This window comes from Lottia gigantea, assembly GCF_000327385.1.
Source record: "Lottia gigantea unplaced genomic scaffold LOTGIsca_8, whole genome shotgun sequence".
NCBI classification, from domain to species: domain Eukaryota; kingdom Metazoa; phylum Mollusca; class Gastropoda; family Lottiidae; genus Lottia; species Lottia gigantea.
Window position 1 is genome coordinate 1,550,318 of NW_008710662.1, and position 14,566 is coordinate 1,564,883.

The 14,566-nt window shown below is 31.8% G+C and overlaps 2 protein-coding genes across 2 annotated transcripts; one reads left to right on the forward strand and one right to left on the reverse strand.

Moving 5' to 3' along the window:
- Positions 1–3,732: 3,732 nt before the first annotated feature.
- Positions 3,733–8,543, reverse strand: LOTGIDRAFT_210983 (hypothetical protein). The gene is made up of 7 exons (XM_009066905.1): positions 8,269–8,543; positions 7,479–7,698; positions 7,057–7,194; positions 5,963–6,038; positions 5,040–5,219; positions 4,403–4,578; positions 3,733–4,036 (listed from the first exon to the last, which is right to left on the reverse strand). The coding sequence occupies exons 1-7, from the start codon at positions 8,357–8,359 to the stop codon at positions 3,994–3,996; spliced, it is 924 nt and encodes a 307-aa protein (XP_009065153.1). The 5' UTR covers positions 8,360–8,543; the 3' UTR covers positions 3,733–3,993.
- Positions 8,544–9,349: 806 nt separating this feature from the next.
- LOTGIDRAFT_108504 (hypothetical protein) lies at positions 9,350–13,879 on the forward strand (the record flags this gene model as incomplete). Its single annotated transcript, XM_009066906.1, has 6 exons — positions 9,350–10,379; positions 11,138–11,234; positions 11,651–11,754; positions 12,354–12,439; positions 13,102–13,221; positions 13,478–13,879. 6 exons carry the CDS (start codon positions 9,350–9,352, stop codon positions 13,877–13,879), a joined length of 1,839 nt encoding a protein of 612 aa, XP_009065154.1.
- Positions 13,880–14,566: the final 687 nt, after the last annotated feature.

Below are 14,566 nucleotides of genomic sequence, written 5' to 3' on the forward strand. Positions count from 1 at the left end.
AATCTTTTGGCTTTGTTTAGATATCTCAGGTTTGATCTTAGCATAGGTCAAGATAATAGCATTGGATTTGGGATCATGACAGCTGAAAATTGATAAAGAAGAGGCTATTTCTTATGTCCTGCTAAAATTTCCCTTGTTGAACACTACATGGTGTTGATGTCCCTTTTTGAAGTCCTCAACTGCTGTCTGGTTTGTCAATATGCATTCTCTTCAAATGGGCAGATTCACATACCACACAGAAAATTGCTTTCCAATTCTTAACCTAAATAATCAAACTCGATGATTTTTTTTCTTAGGTTGGTGATGATGATGATGATGATGATGATGATGATGATGATGAAGAAGATTGAAGATTATATTATAATGGTTATATTGTGTGAAGTGTGGGGGAATGTGAAAGGATCCAATTGACTATGCAAAATGTTTGTATAGAAGCATAGTACCAGATCTCTATTTTTATTTTAAACCGAGGGAAGGCTGAAATTACAGATATAAGATGAATTCAGTCTCTAGTCAGTTGACAAAGAAAATATTGAATTTAAGCATTATTAAGAGTTGAATGGCATACATATTTGGGATGCTGAGTTGAACAAATGCAGGATGACATCAGGTGTTCCAATGGATATATATGCTCTGTATTTTTAACTACTACTGACATAGAAATTATTCTATTGAAAGTCAAATTTAATGGATTTTTCTTATGTTGATATTAAAAACTTCTCTCTTTTGATTGAAGCATTACCTTGCAAGCAAACTTGTCCACCAGCAGATTCATCCCCTTATTAGTGTGTAATATTAGTGTGTATCAAACATTAGCTATATATAGATTTACCCTAGTAGAAACTGGTGAATAGTATTGCTTGGCCATTAAAGCTTAATTATTTGCAATTGAAACCATCATTTGATTGTTCAACTGTCATTTGATTAAATTTCAACTCTGTCACTTGATTAAATTTCAACTCTGTCATTTGATTGAATTTCAACTCTGTCATTTGATTGAATTTCAACTGTCATTTGATTGAATTTCAACCCTGTCATTTGATTACATTTCAACTATAGTTTGATTAAATTTCAACAATCCTTTGATTGACTTAAAACTTGAAACTTGTTTGGCTTGTTACAAAGATAACAGGATTTCAAAATACATTGTAAGCAAACAAACCAAGGATTGTGTTGAAAATGTAGCACTTTTACCTTATGATCCCTTTCATCTGCTCTCTACCATTCAGGCGCAGTGACCTTCAAAGCTGAGAGTTCAGTGCATCTCATTTTTTAAAGGGTTAAACAAAATTGGTGTTATCCTTTATAAAGGATTAATGAATTTAATCGAAAAATAGTTTAAAACCACAAAAGAATATAATATATTGTTTGTAGAAAGATGTGTTTGTTTCCAGTATATGAAATGACAATTTGTTAATGAATTATTTGTATTTGTTGATGGTTGTTAATGGTTTGTTGCTGTGTAGAATTTGTATTTATACTTCTATTTATTTTCAACTTTAAATTGTTATCTCATGCACATTTTCATAATATCATGTGATCTTACTATATTCATGTAAAGATATTTGTGCACATCAAAGGACTTTTCAAACATACATGTATATGAGCAGTCCCATTTATTTTAAATTAAATTTCAGTTATGACACACCATTTGTTGCTTTGTGTTTGTTGGTAAAAAATGGCGACTGATTTGAAGAGGATTGGTCAATATTCAACTGTCAATCATTCTTACGGATCTATAATAATAATAATAATAATAATAATATCTTTATTGGGACATAAATTAGGCCAGGTCTGTTTACAATTTAGCCCTGTGAATCTGTGATGAATCTGTGAATTGAAACCAACCAGATTTAAGGTACTACTTCAACCAACGTACCTAATAATATGATTTGTTCCTGTTTTGAATTGTACCTGACAGGGATTTTTGCATAACTTTAGTTGATATGTTATTGAGCACAATACATACTTCAATATAACATGTAGTTAAATTGTAATTTCAAAGTTATCTCACTTTATTGCAGAATTTAGTCTGAAAAATGTTTTTGTGCAAATATACTTTAAAAAAGTGGATTATTATTATTATATACTTGCATAAGTGTTATAGAAGGAACAAATTACCAGAATTTAGAGTAAAATGACATTTAGCCTATTTGTAATACTTTCCTGTGTCTTCACTATGAAGAATGCCAGTAACTACATTGTGTGTGAGAGTTATAACTTGTAATGTAAATAGATCATTAATTTTATTATCTTGTACATAGACCAGATTAAACTTATCCAAAATAATTATTGGTGTTTAGTTTTTTTTGCAGATGTTTTCTAGATGTCAACAGTGTTAATGAGGAAGGGTATAATCAGGAGGGAAATTTGGCCAAGCATAAGTTTCATTCATTTATACTCTCGAAGAAAAATTTTAAATCTCAATCTTCTTCCAAACTAAACTTGGGTCCAATGCTATGCATTATTTTCTTTAACATGAACTTTGAAATTACAAGAATATACTAGAGGATACTGAACATTTCTATACCACATGCAGTTTCAGGAAGTTTGAGAGAACGACATGTTCCTCGCAGTTGATATACAAATGTGATATCAGGATTAGGGCCAACTCAATAGGTCACATTTTATGAGAGTTTCTATGATCTACTTTGAGATAATAGTATTTGGCTATGATAAGGGTTCCAAATAAAAACTAGACACAATCATTTAGTAATTGAATATCACAGACAAATGTTTATTACAACATAGAACAGTATATTATAGTTCTATGATTACAAGTACATCTTTTATATAACAAATAAGTTTTATAGTTCATATTCAATACACACAATGTTAGTAATATCTGGTAGTAAGAGTAGATTTATATTGTAATCTTATATAGTTAATTCATCTTTACAATATCACACTATTTCAAACTACAATAACAACCCTTCAATCTTATACCTTGACTGCAAGCTGCAAGTATCACGCACGGAATACAGCAATTTGATTGGATTGTATGCCAGCGAAAACAGCTAATCAGAGGTCTTTACAGAAAATCTGTAAACACATAGGGGCAGTTATTTTCTAGCATACAATCCAATCAAATTGCTGTATTTACAAACTTCTGTGATATAAGAAAGGCGGTTATTGCAGTCAAGGTATGAGAAGTTCATAATAACTCAACATTGTTAAGATGCAGAAGCAATCTATCTTGGAGAAAGTTAGATAAGTGTATCTTGCCGTGACAAGTACCAAAATTCCATCCTGGTAAATCCACCCTACATAAAAGGCTACCGGTTATAGTAAACCAGGTTGAAATCAAAATGAGATATTATATAAGATAAAGATACATAATGCTGACATTGGTATTATAAATACTGATATTTAGTACTTGTGTTGAAAAATATTGGAATGTATCCAATCCTAGGTATTATACAAATATATGTTCAACCTTTCTCCAACAAAACACATTGGTAGAAGAGCTAGGATATATGCGACCACAGCAATATAATAATGGAATGGTTAGACAGCTTTATTTTAACTATTTTGACTTTCGATACTATCTAGCTATCAACAAAACGGTTTCAGACAATTTTTTACATTTCGTGTTTCATACACATTCAGAAAGAGTATATATCCTAACCGCCAGTAAAGCGGCTGTTACCAAGTGACGTCACATAAAGTTAACATCATATGCTTTAAGTTACGTTACTTAGAGTTCATATAGGGAATATGATGTTTTATTTCATATACACTCAAATGTGCAAAGGTTCAATTTTCCAGCCAACCTTTGTCCTGATATACGACCATAACCACCATAGGGTAACAGTTTATTGGTTAACTAACTGCCATATGTTGCATTTGTATGTTTCATATAAATTACAAAAATAAAATTTACAAAAAGTTTACAAGCCTTGGTATAGTGTAAAATCAATAAAAAAAGTGGATGAATAAAAACAAAATGGATGAATAAAACATGATTTAGTTTAAAAATCTTCTCTCCTGTTCTTACATTACTGTCATAGATCTATAGTTCTGTACATTCATTGTTCTGAAATATTGGAAGATCATTAAATAATGACTTAGATCTCTTTTGGGGTTGCTATACATGATAGTATGAAATGAAGTTATGCATTTTACTATGACACACTAGTGTACAAAGTGGACTTATTCAATTGCCAACTCTCTCACTTTATAACCTTCAGCTCTTAGGGCCTCGTTTTTTTTTTGTAAGATCCAAATTCAATTTTCATGTCAGACTCTCCGACATGCATCACTGACAATGGGAAGGTTTGTGTCCGAAACCTGCACTTCAAAAAATAACAGACAATTTTGAACACAAGTTTCTTCTTCCTGGCTCAATTTCAATCACCTTTACTTTTCATTTTCATGTCCCTAATATAAACTAAACTCTTACCTTAAAACATTTTGATTTACAATAGAATTACAAGGAGTAGTCTTTGGACCTTGTGATGGTGAGAATATTTTACCACTTTTATTAACTACATGTACCGGTCTAACATATTTAACATTATAAGGATCAGTAGAATGTGTTGGGTAGGGATCAAATGTTCCAATTTTCGCTCCAGCAGGCTGTAAAACAAACATCATCAGATAAACATTGAAAAAATAGAGGCTAGCCAATTAAAACTTGATATTGACAACTCAAAGCCAGTCATTGATTAATCAGGATTGACTGAGAATTTTTGTAACTCCAATGAAGAGGAAATTAAAACTGCTAATTTGTGTACAAGATGCTGGTAAAAGCCAGCATGTCTCAGACTACTATTATTTGTGAAAATACAACATCAAATATGCATGCAAGAAATATTATTCAAAGTGTTGTAGGTCTACCAGTAATTAAGGGTAGTAACTGCTGTAAAATTCAACAAGTTTATCCAGACCATTAAAAGTCTTGAAAATTGATGACAATACACCCAAGTGACATGAATTATGTTATAATCACATACACCATACTTTCTGAGCTATCAGAGTTTAAGACTTGTGTTCCAATACTCAGTGCTCAAAATATCAAAAATTTACAACAAACTCACCTTCTTGCCAGGAGAGCTTGGTTTAAATGGTTTCAAATCTGATTTTCCAGATGGAGTTTTTTGTAAAGGTGGTAGGTTTTTATCTGTTTTATAAGGATTGTTATCAAAATAAGCTTGTGGATGAAGGTTTAACTTGAAGGAACCACCTTTAACTGATTTACGATGTAATTCCACTTCTTTCTATAAACAAAAACAAAATAGGGCATACAGTTTGTGTAATATAAACACCAAATTGCCAATGTAAATTATACGAGATCTCTGAAACGCAGTTGATTTGACTAGGCCAGCCACAGAGTGGAATTAGGTGTTCTGGGTAGGATACTTCCACACATTTAACAGTATTTGCAGCGATTTTACTACAAAGTCTTAAACTAATATGTATATCATATTACTTGATCATGTTTTAATGAGATTATCTTTTAATCTAATAAGTAGGTCTACATATTTGTGGATTACTGTAATCATATTTAATCTACTTAGTTTATAGTCTTAGAAACCATATTGCTTAATGGTCAACAATAAAAAATAAAACACGTTGAAATTTTCATAATAATTAGTAACAAATTCACAAAGATATTAGATGGCGAAAACATTTAGCATGCCCAAAATAATTAACATGCATGGAGACAGGTGATTTAAAATACAGAACCCAATAGAATATCATATCCCATTTAAGTGACATTTTGCAATAATTTACATTTCTTTTTTGGAATAATCGATATCATAGTTAGTCTTAGAGCAGCTTTTTTTGGAATATCAGACTATTTAATGTAATAAGCAAATGAAATTCTTACTACAAGAATTGCTACCTCTTTTTTCATAATTCTTGTTATGGTGAATCTAGTAAGTATCATTAAAATTTGTATAATTTCTACTACTACTACTGCTACTGATCTATGCTACTAATTTTGACAATTGCAAACCTTTATGAGTTCTCTAGCCCTGTCATAATGCTCACTTTTATATGGTGGATAGGCACTGAGTGTCACTCCAGCATAACTAGAAATAAACAGTTAACATGTTAATAACAACAAAAAAATAAAAAAAAAAAAATTAACAAAAAAAAAAAAAATAAACAAACAAACAAAATAAACAACATTAAAGACAAGATTATTTCACACAATGAAAGTTAGTGCTGAGAAACTGAAATAAATGTTGAACACAATTTTGAATATTTTCAAATTTACAGAAAAATGTCTGAAAAATGTCTTCTTTGAAGCCTTTCAAGAAAGAACCATTGAAAGGTTTGTTTTTTTCTAAATATTTCCAACACAAATAATAAAGTGTGTGCATTGAGTTAAGATGATGCATTAGATCTCATCTTTAAATCAATTATAAACATTTAATTGTGTATGGCAATGATGGTTGGAAAATCTTAGATGCTTCAAATCGTGGCAGGTGAAAAGTTAAACTTTATCTGAATTTGACTCAAACAAAAGTTTAAGTATAGCACTCAAAATAACACCAATAAACAAACAATAATTTTAGTGAAAATTAATTTAAGAATATCAATTTTTTAGTGATCATCAACAAAAAAATCAACACGATATCAACAAATTAGTAGAACATTGAACATTAGTTGTAAATGAAAACACACCCTAGCTATCTCTCTATCACTATTATAGGGATCTGTCATATTATTAGGGTATTTCCCTAATGTTACTCCTACATATCTGTAAAGCATAAATGATTTCAAGTCAGCAAATCATATTAAAGAAGATAAAAATTGAACTATTTCCAAACTGCTTTCTCTGAATGAGGGCTTAACCTATTATATACATGTTATCAAAATAGGTTGAGCTCTTGTCAATTTAAATTCAATTTGAAGCAAGTATCACATGCCAATTTTCTAAATGTCTGATTCCCTACTAGTTAAGAAATCATCCTGCTTTGCAAAAATCAATTCTCAGATATTCTGAATGTAACTTTTTGAATGCTTTTAGCTTGGTCAATATCATATTTTGAATCTTATTAGAATGTTTTATATTGAAAAGTTTCTAAATATGAAATTTCTTACCCAAAACCTGTTCCTTTCTTGCCAGGATTTGTTAAAACATTTTTACCAGGAGCTTTGTATCCTTTTCCTGCTGACACACCAGGACTAAAAGCTGAAACATTTCCACCGAACGTACCAAAATGACTACCTAATCCTGATCTATAAAGAAAGTTAAAAAGTATTTTTTTTAACACAGTAAGCTTATAGAACTGTCAGAAGTTCCCTTTACTGGTACAAACCTACTGGAGTATTCAACTCAAACATGTTTTGTAAAAACCTAAGGCTACCATCATTCTATAATTAATCAGATCTCCCAGTAGTTGTTCAAAATGATAATCAGAAAAAAATGTTTCTTATAGCATGTTCATTGTGAAACAAACTAAAAACTTCAATCTCATTCCATAGATCTTCTGATTGTTTTTTCTAAAATACATAAAACTTACGGTTTTCTATCTCCACTACTTGGTAAAAATGGTTTGGATAAATTTCTCTTAGCTTCTTCCAATCTATTTTGTCTTCTCATTTTAATAGGATCACTATACGCCTCTCCTTCCAGTACTCTAGTAAATTTATCATTAAAATAACCATGTTGAAGTGCAGATTTATCTTTAGTTCCACCAGGTAACATTTGTTTACCCTTAGCACTCTTTTCATTGAAGCTGACTGAAATTAAACATGGAAAATTAATACAATAAAAAGGGCAAATCTGCAATGAAGACGCAGTCAGACAGTGGCATCAGGTTTTCCTGACACCATTTACAATAAGTACATTTAGTTTATGCTATTTAATCTTTTGTACCAGCACTCTGTCTGGTATAGTGGTAGACCTACCTAATAAATTCAATCATGTTATATACTGGTACTGTAGATAACAAGCGATTGTAGATAAACATTTGTGGTTTTATTTTTAATTCAGATTCAAAAATACTTTTCATGGTACTGATACACTTAGCGTTGAGTAGGCCTAGACGTTATACATGTCTTGATCTATTTGAATATATATTTAAACAATTATAGCTGACAGATAGTAAGCTTGGGTTACTAGAAGTTAGAAATGAGGTTTATTGAAGCAAAGCCTAAATAATACATCATTTTATCAACCTTTATCAAGGCTTATAGGCTAGACTTTGGCATTATAACTGCAAGGCTTCGGAAACGCAACAAGCCATATGACTTATATTTATGATCAAAAGTGGAAGAATCTGAATAAAAATCTTGTTTTTTTAAACTTACTTCCAGGTGCTTTATATTTGTCACCAATTGATACATATCCCATCTCCTGGAATAATCCAACTCTTTCCATATCATTTTTTCTGTCTCCCATTTTGATGGTCAAGTGTTGGGTATCTTCTCAGCTTTATTACTTATCTTTTCTTTAGAATATTACTGTGATAAATTAACAACACCTTTTCGGCTCGAATAATGCGTTGTCACAAACCCGTTACAAACTGAGAATCGTCAAGAGTTGGCAACAAGCTATCTTTCTATGCTAATCCTGAACAAGTCTTCCATATTGTTGTCATAATTACTATGGTTATTCTTCAATGCGCATGTGCAACAGGATTCAGTATGTTGACATCCGGTGAGATACTCCCGCCATTGAAACACAGCAAAGGCATGTATTTCAACAGTTAAATAAATGCATGTTATAGAAATACACATCCCCTTACGTTAGCAAATTGTCACGAAACACGAATGTAAGGTCTGCTGAACTTTCAAATCAAACTGTCACGCGGGTAAATCTAGTTATACCCATGTAAATTTGTAGAACCCCTCCCAATCCCCTCTTTGACACGAAAGTGAAAGTAGGCCTTAGGCATAGCATTGTCAGTTCCTCATAGCTCATACTATTGTGAAGGGTTAAACTAGTGATCAGATTTTAAGATAATTATTCATGTACAGATCTATTTACATTGCAAATATTATAGGATAGGCCTGTAAGAAAGTGCAAGCATTTCGTTTTCTTCATAATTTCATTTTCATCATTCATGATGACAGGGTTTTCTTTATCAGGCAAACACATCACTCAGAATATGTAATTTCAACATTCCAAACAGTAAGAATAGAGTATCTCATAATAATATAGTATATTTTGTTGAGTGCACAGCACTCCACCAAGGATTCAAATTATGGACTTGGAAGTTAATTTTCAAATCTACATACCGGTATATCAATATACTCTTTTGAGTTTGAGTCAAGTAATCAAACTAACTGTAAAGGAGGGAGAATGTCAAAGAATACACATTTTTTAAAAAATTCATAATGACAGGAAATGGCACTTGGAATCTCATTTGCTTTTTCAGAATATTTCAATATGGCACCACCTCCTGATGATGAAAATATGCTAAAAATTTTATTGGCTACAGACATACATCTGGGTTACATGGAAAAAGATCCTATAAGAGGCAACGACTCCTTAGTTTCTTTTGAAGAAATTTTAGAAATCGCCAAGAAGAAAGATGTTGACTTTGTTTTACTTGGAGGTGATTTGTACCATGATAATAAACCAAGTCGGAAGACATTACATGGTAGTATAGCCTTACTGCGACGTTACTGTATGGGTGATCGTCCTATTCAGTTTGAATTTCTCAGTGATCAATCCATTAATTTTGACCACTGTCAATTCCCAACTTTAAATTATGAAGATCAAAATTTTAATGTCAATATGCCTGTGTTTTCTATTCATGGTAACCATGACGACCCTACTGGTCAAGGCAATCTGTGCTCATTAGACCTACTTCATTCTGCTGGACTGGTCAATTACTTTGGTAAGACTACATCATTAGAAAAAATTCAGTTATCTCCCTTGTTGTTGCAGAAGGGAAACACAAAATTGGCCTTATATGGACTGGGCTCTGTGCGTGATGAGAGACTTCATCGTATGTTTGTTCATAAAAATTGTGCCATGTTACGTCCAAAGGAAAATAAAGATGACTGGTTTAACTTGTTTGTCATTCATCAAAATCGTTCCAAACACACGGCCACTAATTATATTCCTGAACAGTTTTTAGACGATTTTCTTGACCTTGTGTTTTGGGGTCACGAACATGAGTGTCGTATTGATCCAGAATGGAATGGAAATCAAAATTTCTATGTGACTCAACCTGGGAGTAGTATAGCTACTTCACTGAGTGAAGGTGAATCCAAAGAGAAACATGTTGGTTTGTTAATGATTAGGGGAAAAGATTTTAAATTAACTAAAATACCATTAGAGACAGTAAGACAGTTTTATATTGAAGATGTTGTTTTAAGTGACACAACTTTAGATCCCAATGATCATGATGTCGGTCAAAAAGTTGAAAGTTACTGTCAACAAAAGGTTGAAAATCTTCTTCTAAAAGCAGGTAAGTGTTCACTTTGCCTTTCTATTTCAAAAAATATTCTTGGCAATTTTCTTGTTTAGTGCTTTGGGGTTCAATTCGGGACTTCAGGTATATCTTGAGAAAGCCAAGTTTCCTGTCTGCAATGAAGTTTGAAGGTGCTGTTTTCATCAACTTTAACAACAGTTGAGACTATGAGAGTCCACTTGCAATTATATATATTTCACCCATTGTACACAGCCAAAATCTCTCTACATTACCCCCAATCAGTTGCAGAAAAAATTAACGAACAGCTTCATTTCATTGTATGCAATGCTTTTAGTAAAATGATAATAAGTATTTCAATCATGATTATATTTTTCCAAAGCATTCAATATTTAGTCAAGTATTGTCTCATGGTATAAGTATTTTAGGATTACGTTAATTAAACGTATAAGCTTAATACCTCTTGGAATGAGAATTAAATTTAGATGCTGAAACTTGGTTAAAATGAGTCTTTGATCCTCAGTAGACTTACCTGATGTCAAAACTATACAAAGGAATCTCTAGATAATCTATAAAACTAAGCGATAATCCATTAGACTAAATAATTTGGAAAATTGCCTGGAAGCATGTTCCAATAATTATTTATTTTAATGGATATATGGTATTATATAAAGGTTCTATTCATTAGTCATGGCACCTGGTTAGTCCAACTGATGAATACATACACTCAGAATTTTATGTCCATTCTAAGAGGTAGTATCCTTTGAGTCTCAAATTTGAATTTATTTTTTTGACAGAGGCTGAACATACAGGAAATGCTAAACAACCAGATAAACCATTAATAAGATTACGTATTGATTATTCTGGTGGATTTGAACCATTTAGTGTGTATAGGTATGTGTTGTTTTATTGTATTATTATTTCTTCGTGAATGTCAGATGAATTTTTAATGTGATTTATATTCTTATATTCTTACCACAACCAAAGCTGGATTAGAATCTTTGTTAAAACTTCACCTTGAAAATCATATGATCTGAATAATTTCCTTAATCTCAAATTGAGATTTGTCTGCTACAGTGAAACACAGTAGAAATACCCTGACTCACCAAAATTAAAGTCATTTTGTTCTTAATGTCATATTTGTTACTTGAAATATATGTTGGTATTGAAAATCAGAAATGAAATGAATGGAGTTTTGTGTCCTACTTTTCTGCACCTTATATGAAAATCAGAAATGGTTACTATTTTACGAAAGTTTGTTGACAATCAGCTTCTGTTTAACTCAGTTTTATCAATGTTTTATTTTTTAGATTTGGTCAGAAGTTTGTAGATAAAATAGCTAACCCTAAAGATATAGTCTTATTTCAACGAAAGAAAGTACATTCAATCAAAAAAGATGATGGTGATGAATTAGGTAAGTATGGACAATTCTGCAATATTTCCAATACATATGATAATTATTTATCTGAATCATAATTCTTTAGAAATTTAATGATATTTATTCTTGATTATCCTAAAAAAAACTTATATTCGGGTAACATTTAGAAATATTAATACAGAAATTTACAAAACGTATTGTTTGTACTCAGAGTTTCACGCTATGCTATCTTCAGTAACTTTTATGTAAGTGAAAAAAAGACAATTAATGTCTATGGGAGTTAGTTGAAAGGGATAGCTTCACCATTTTGGGGGTTAATATATGTAAATAGCCTTCACAAAATTGTAAATTGCACAATTCCTTCAAAAATATCTCAAACTAGGAATTTCTTTATCTTTTCATTGTGAATAATTCTGGACACAAATGGATTTGAAGGCTCAAATTTCAATGATGAGCTTTGAACACATTGATTCCTGTTGCTATGACTAAAGTATGATTGGTCAAACAGATGGCAAACATGTCCTTTTAAACAGTGTTACCTATTGTGAACCTCTACAAATTGGTTCATTGACAACTTCAATCAATGCTAAGGATGTTAACTTTTGTTTTTTCCTAATATCTCTTTTTAGATCCAGAGTTATTAGCTAAAATTAAACCACAATCATTAGATAGTGCTAGAGTTGAAGATATGGTTCGGGACTATTTTACTAAAGTTGAAAGTGTAAGTTTATGTACATGTCTAAAGATTTACTTCTTTAAATTATTGGACAGACTTACAAACATATTTAACCTCCGTAACCATTTTAACTGCCTCAGTCATCAACTCAGTAATCAAGTAAACTATCTCTCTTCAGTAATCATGCAAACTACTTCTTGGTCGTCAACTCAGTAATCAAGTAAACTACCCCTTCTCAGTAATCATTATCAACTCAGTAATCAAGTTAACTACCTCTCCCCAGTAGTCAACTCAGTAATCAAGTAAACTACCTCTCCTCAGTATTCCACTCAGTAATCAATTAAACTACATCTCATTAAATCAACTCATTACTCAAGTTAACTACCTATCTGTGGTAATCAACTCAGTAATCAAATAAACTATCTCTCTGCAGTGGTTATTGGACTATGTTACAAGATTAACATCAACTGGTAAACAGGGCTTCACTGTATTAGTAACTGTATTTGTACCAATCCTTACTCCTCAGTGGTTATTATATTTTTATCATCATGAAGCTATGTTAAAAGTGTGTGGATATATCAGGTTTTCTAGATTATCGGCAACAAGTTAAACAGGACTCCACTGTATTAGTTGCTTTCTTTCAAATTGTTGCCATCTTCACTCCTCAGTAATGAAGACAACATTACTATGTATGTTATGTTTTTTAGGGTAGTAAATTACAAGTATTAACTGAGAAAGGTATGGGAGATGCTATAAAGGAATATGTTGATAAAGAAGAAAGAGAGGCTATATCTGAATTGGTCAAGTATCAAGTTGGAAAAACACAGGTAATTATAACAAATCATTACATTTTCACGCTACTTGGTGCCACTCTTTGATTGGGATGATCATCACCACTCAACTTTTGCAGACTATATAGAATTGGACCAATCTTATGATTGAAGGTACATGTATATCCCTTGGACCTCATTACAGGCAACAATCCTTCTCAATTTGATGTAAGGTAGGACTTCCGAAGATGGATTGTTCTAAAATACCTTAAAAACATCAGATTTAAAATGATTATATTGCATTTCTTCACAGAAATATCTAAAACAACGAAATGCAGATGAAGAAGTAATCGATGTTGAAATATGTCGGTTCCGAGATGAACGAAAGGGAAAGAAACAAGAAGAGGAAGAAATACAAGAAGCTATGAAACTAGCTCAGGCCAAACGTTCTTCTCAAGATGATAAGGATGAGAATGATAATGATGCCTCAGTTATTGATTCTGAGGATAGTGATTCATCCTCTACTGCTAGTCGTGGTAGAGGACGTGGTCGTGGAAGAGGTAGTAGAGCTAGAGGTTCAACATCTAGTCAGACTTCAACTCGTGGTAGTCGAGGTGGTCGTGGTAAAAAGACACCAGTGGTAGAAAACAATACCATTACCAATTCATTTTCTAAATTCAAAAGATCTCCTAGAGGTGCTAGTAATAAATCGTAAGTATTTGTCAGTGATATGTTTCTATTGTCTGACTTTTTGTGCTCCTAATGGTAATAGTTCTACCTCTACTTGGGCTATAGTTCGCCATTTTCGGGGGAATGATTTGAATAATCTTCAGAAGTACTGGAGCTGCAAGAAAATCACATAATCCCTTCAAATTTACTTCAAACTAGAAATTTCAGATTCTTTTCCTGTATATGTATTTTCTATATATGGCATAGTATCTAGGGATGAGTCATTTTAATGTTAAAACGCGTATGATTTGGTACACATGGATTTGAATGCTCAAATATTGACAATGAACTGTGAACACTATTACTGATTTAGCTCAGCTAAAATATTCCGGTTTCTGAGACTAAGGTAAGATTGGTTAAACACGAGGAACATCCCTCTTGAAGTCACTTTATAAATGCCTAACTTCCCTGTATAATTAACCCTTTCAAGGATTTGCTAATACAGTCTTATAATTATATGGTTTACTGTCAAAGTGACATCAAATAACATTATATGTGTACATTTGAATTTATAAATTGTATTCAGGGTATATGACATTTTATCACTATGTTGGTATTTTTTACAGTGATTCAGATTCAGACATAGAAATTGTGGATGATGAGTTTGATATACCATCTTCAAGTCGAAAACTTAAAGTTGCAAGTCCTGTCAAGAGTCGAAGTAAGAAGAAAC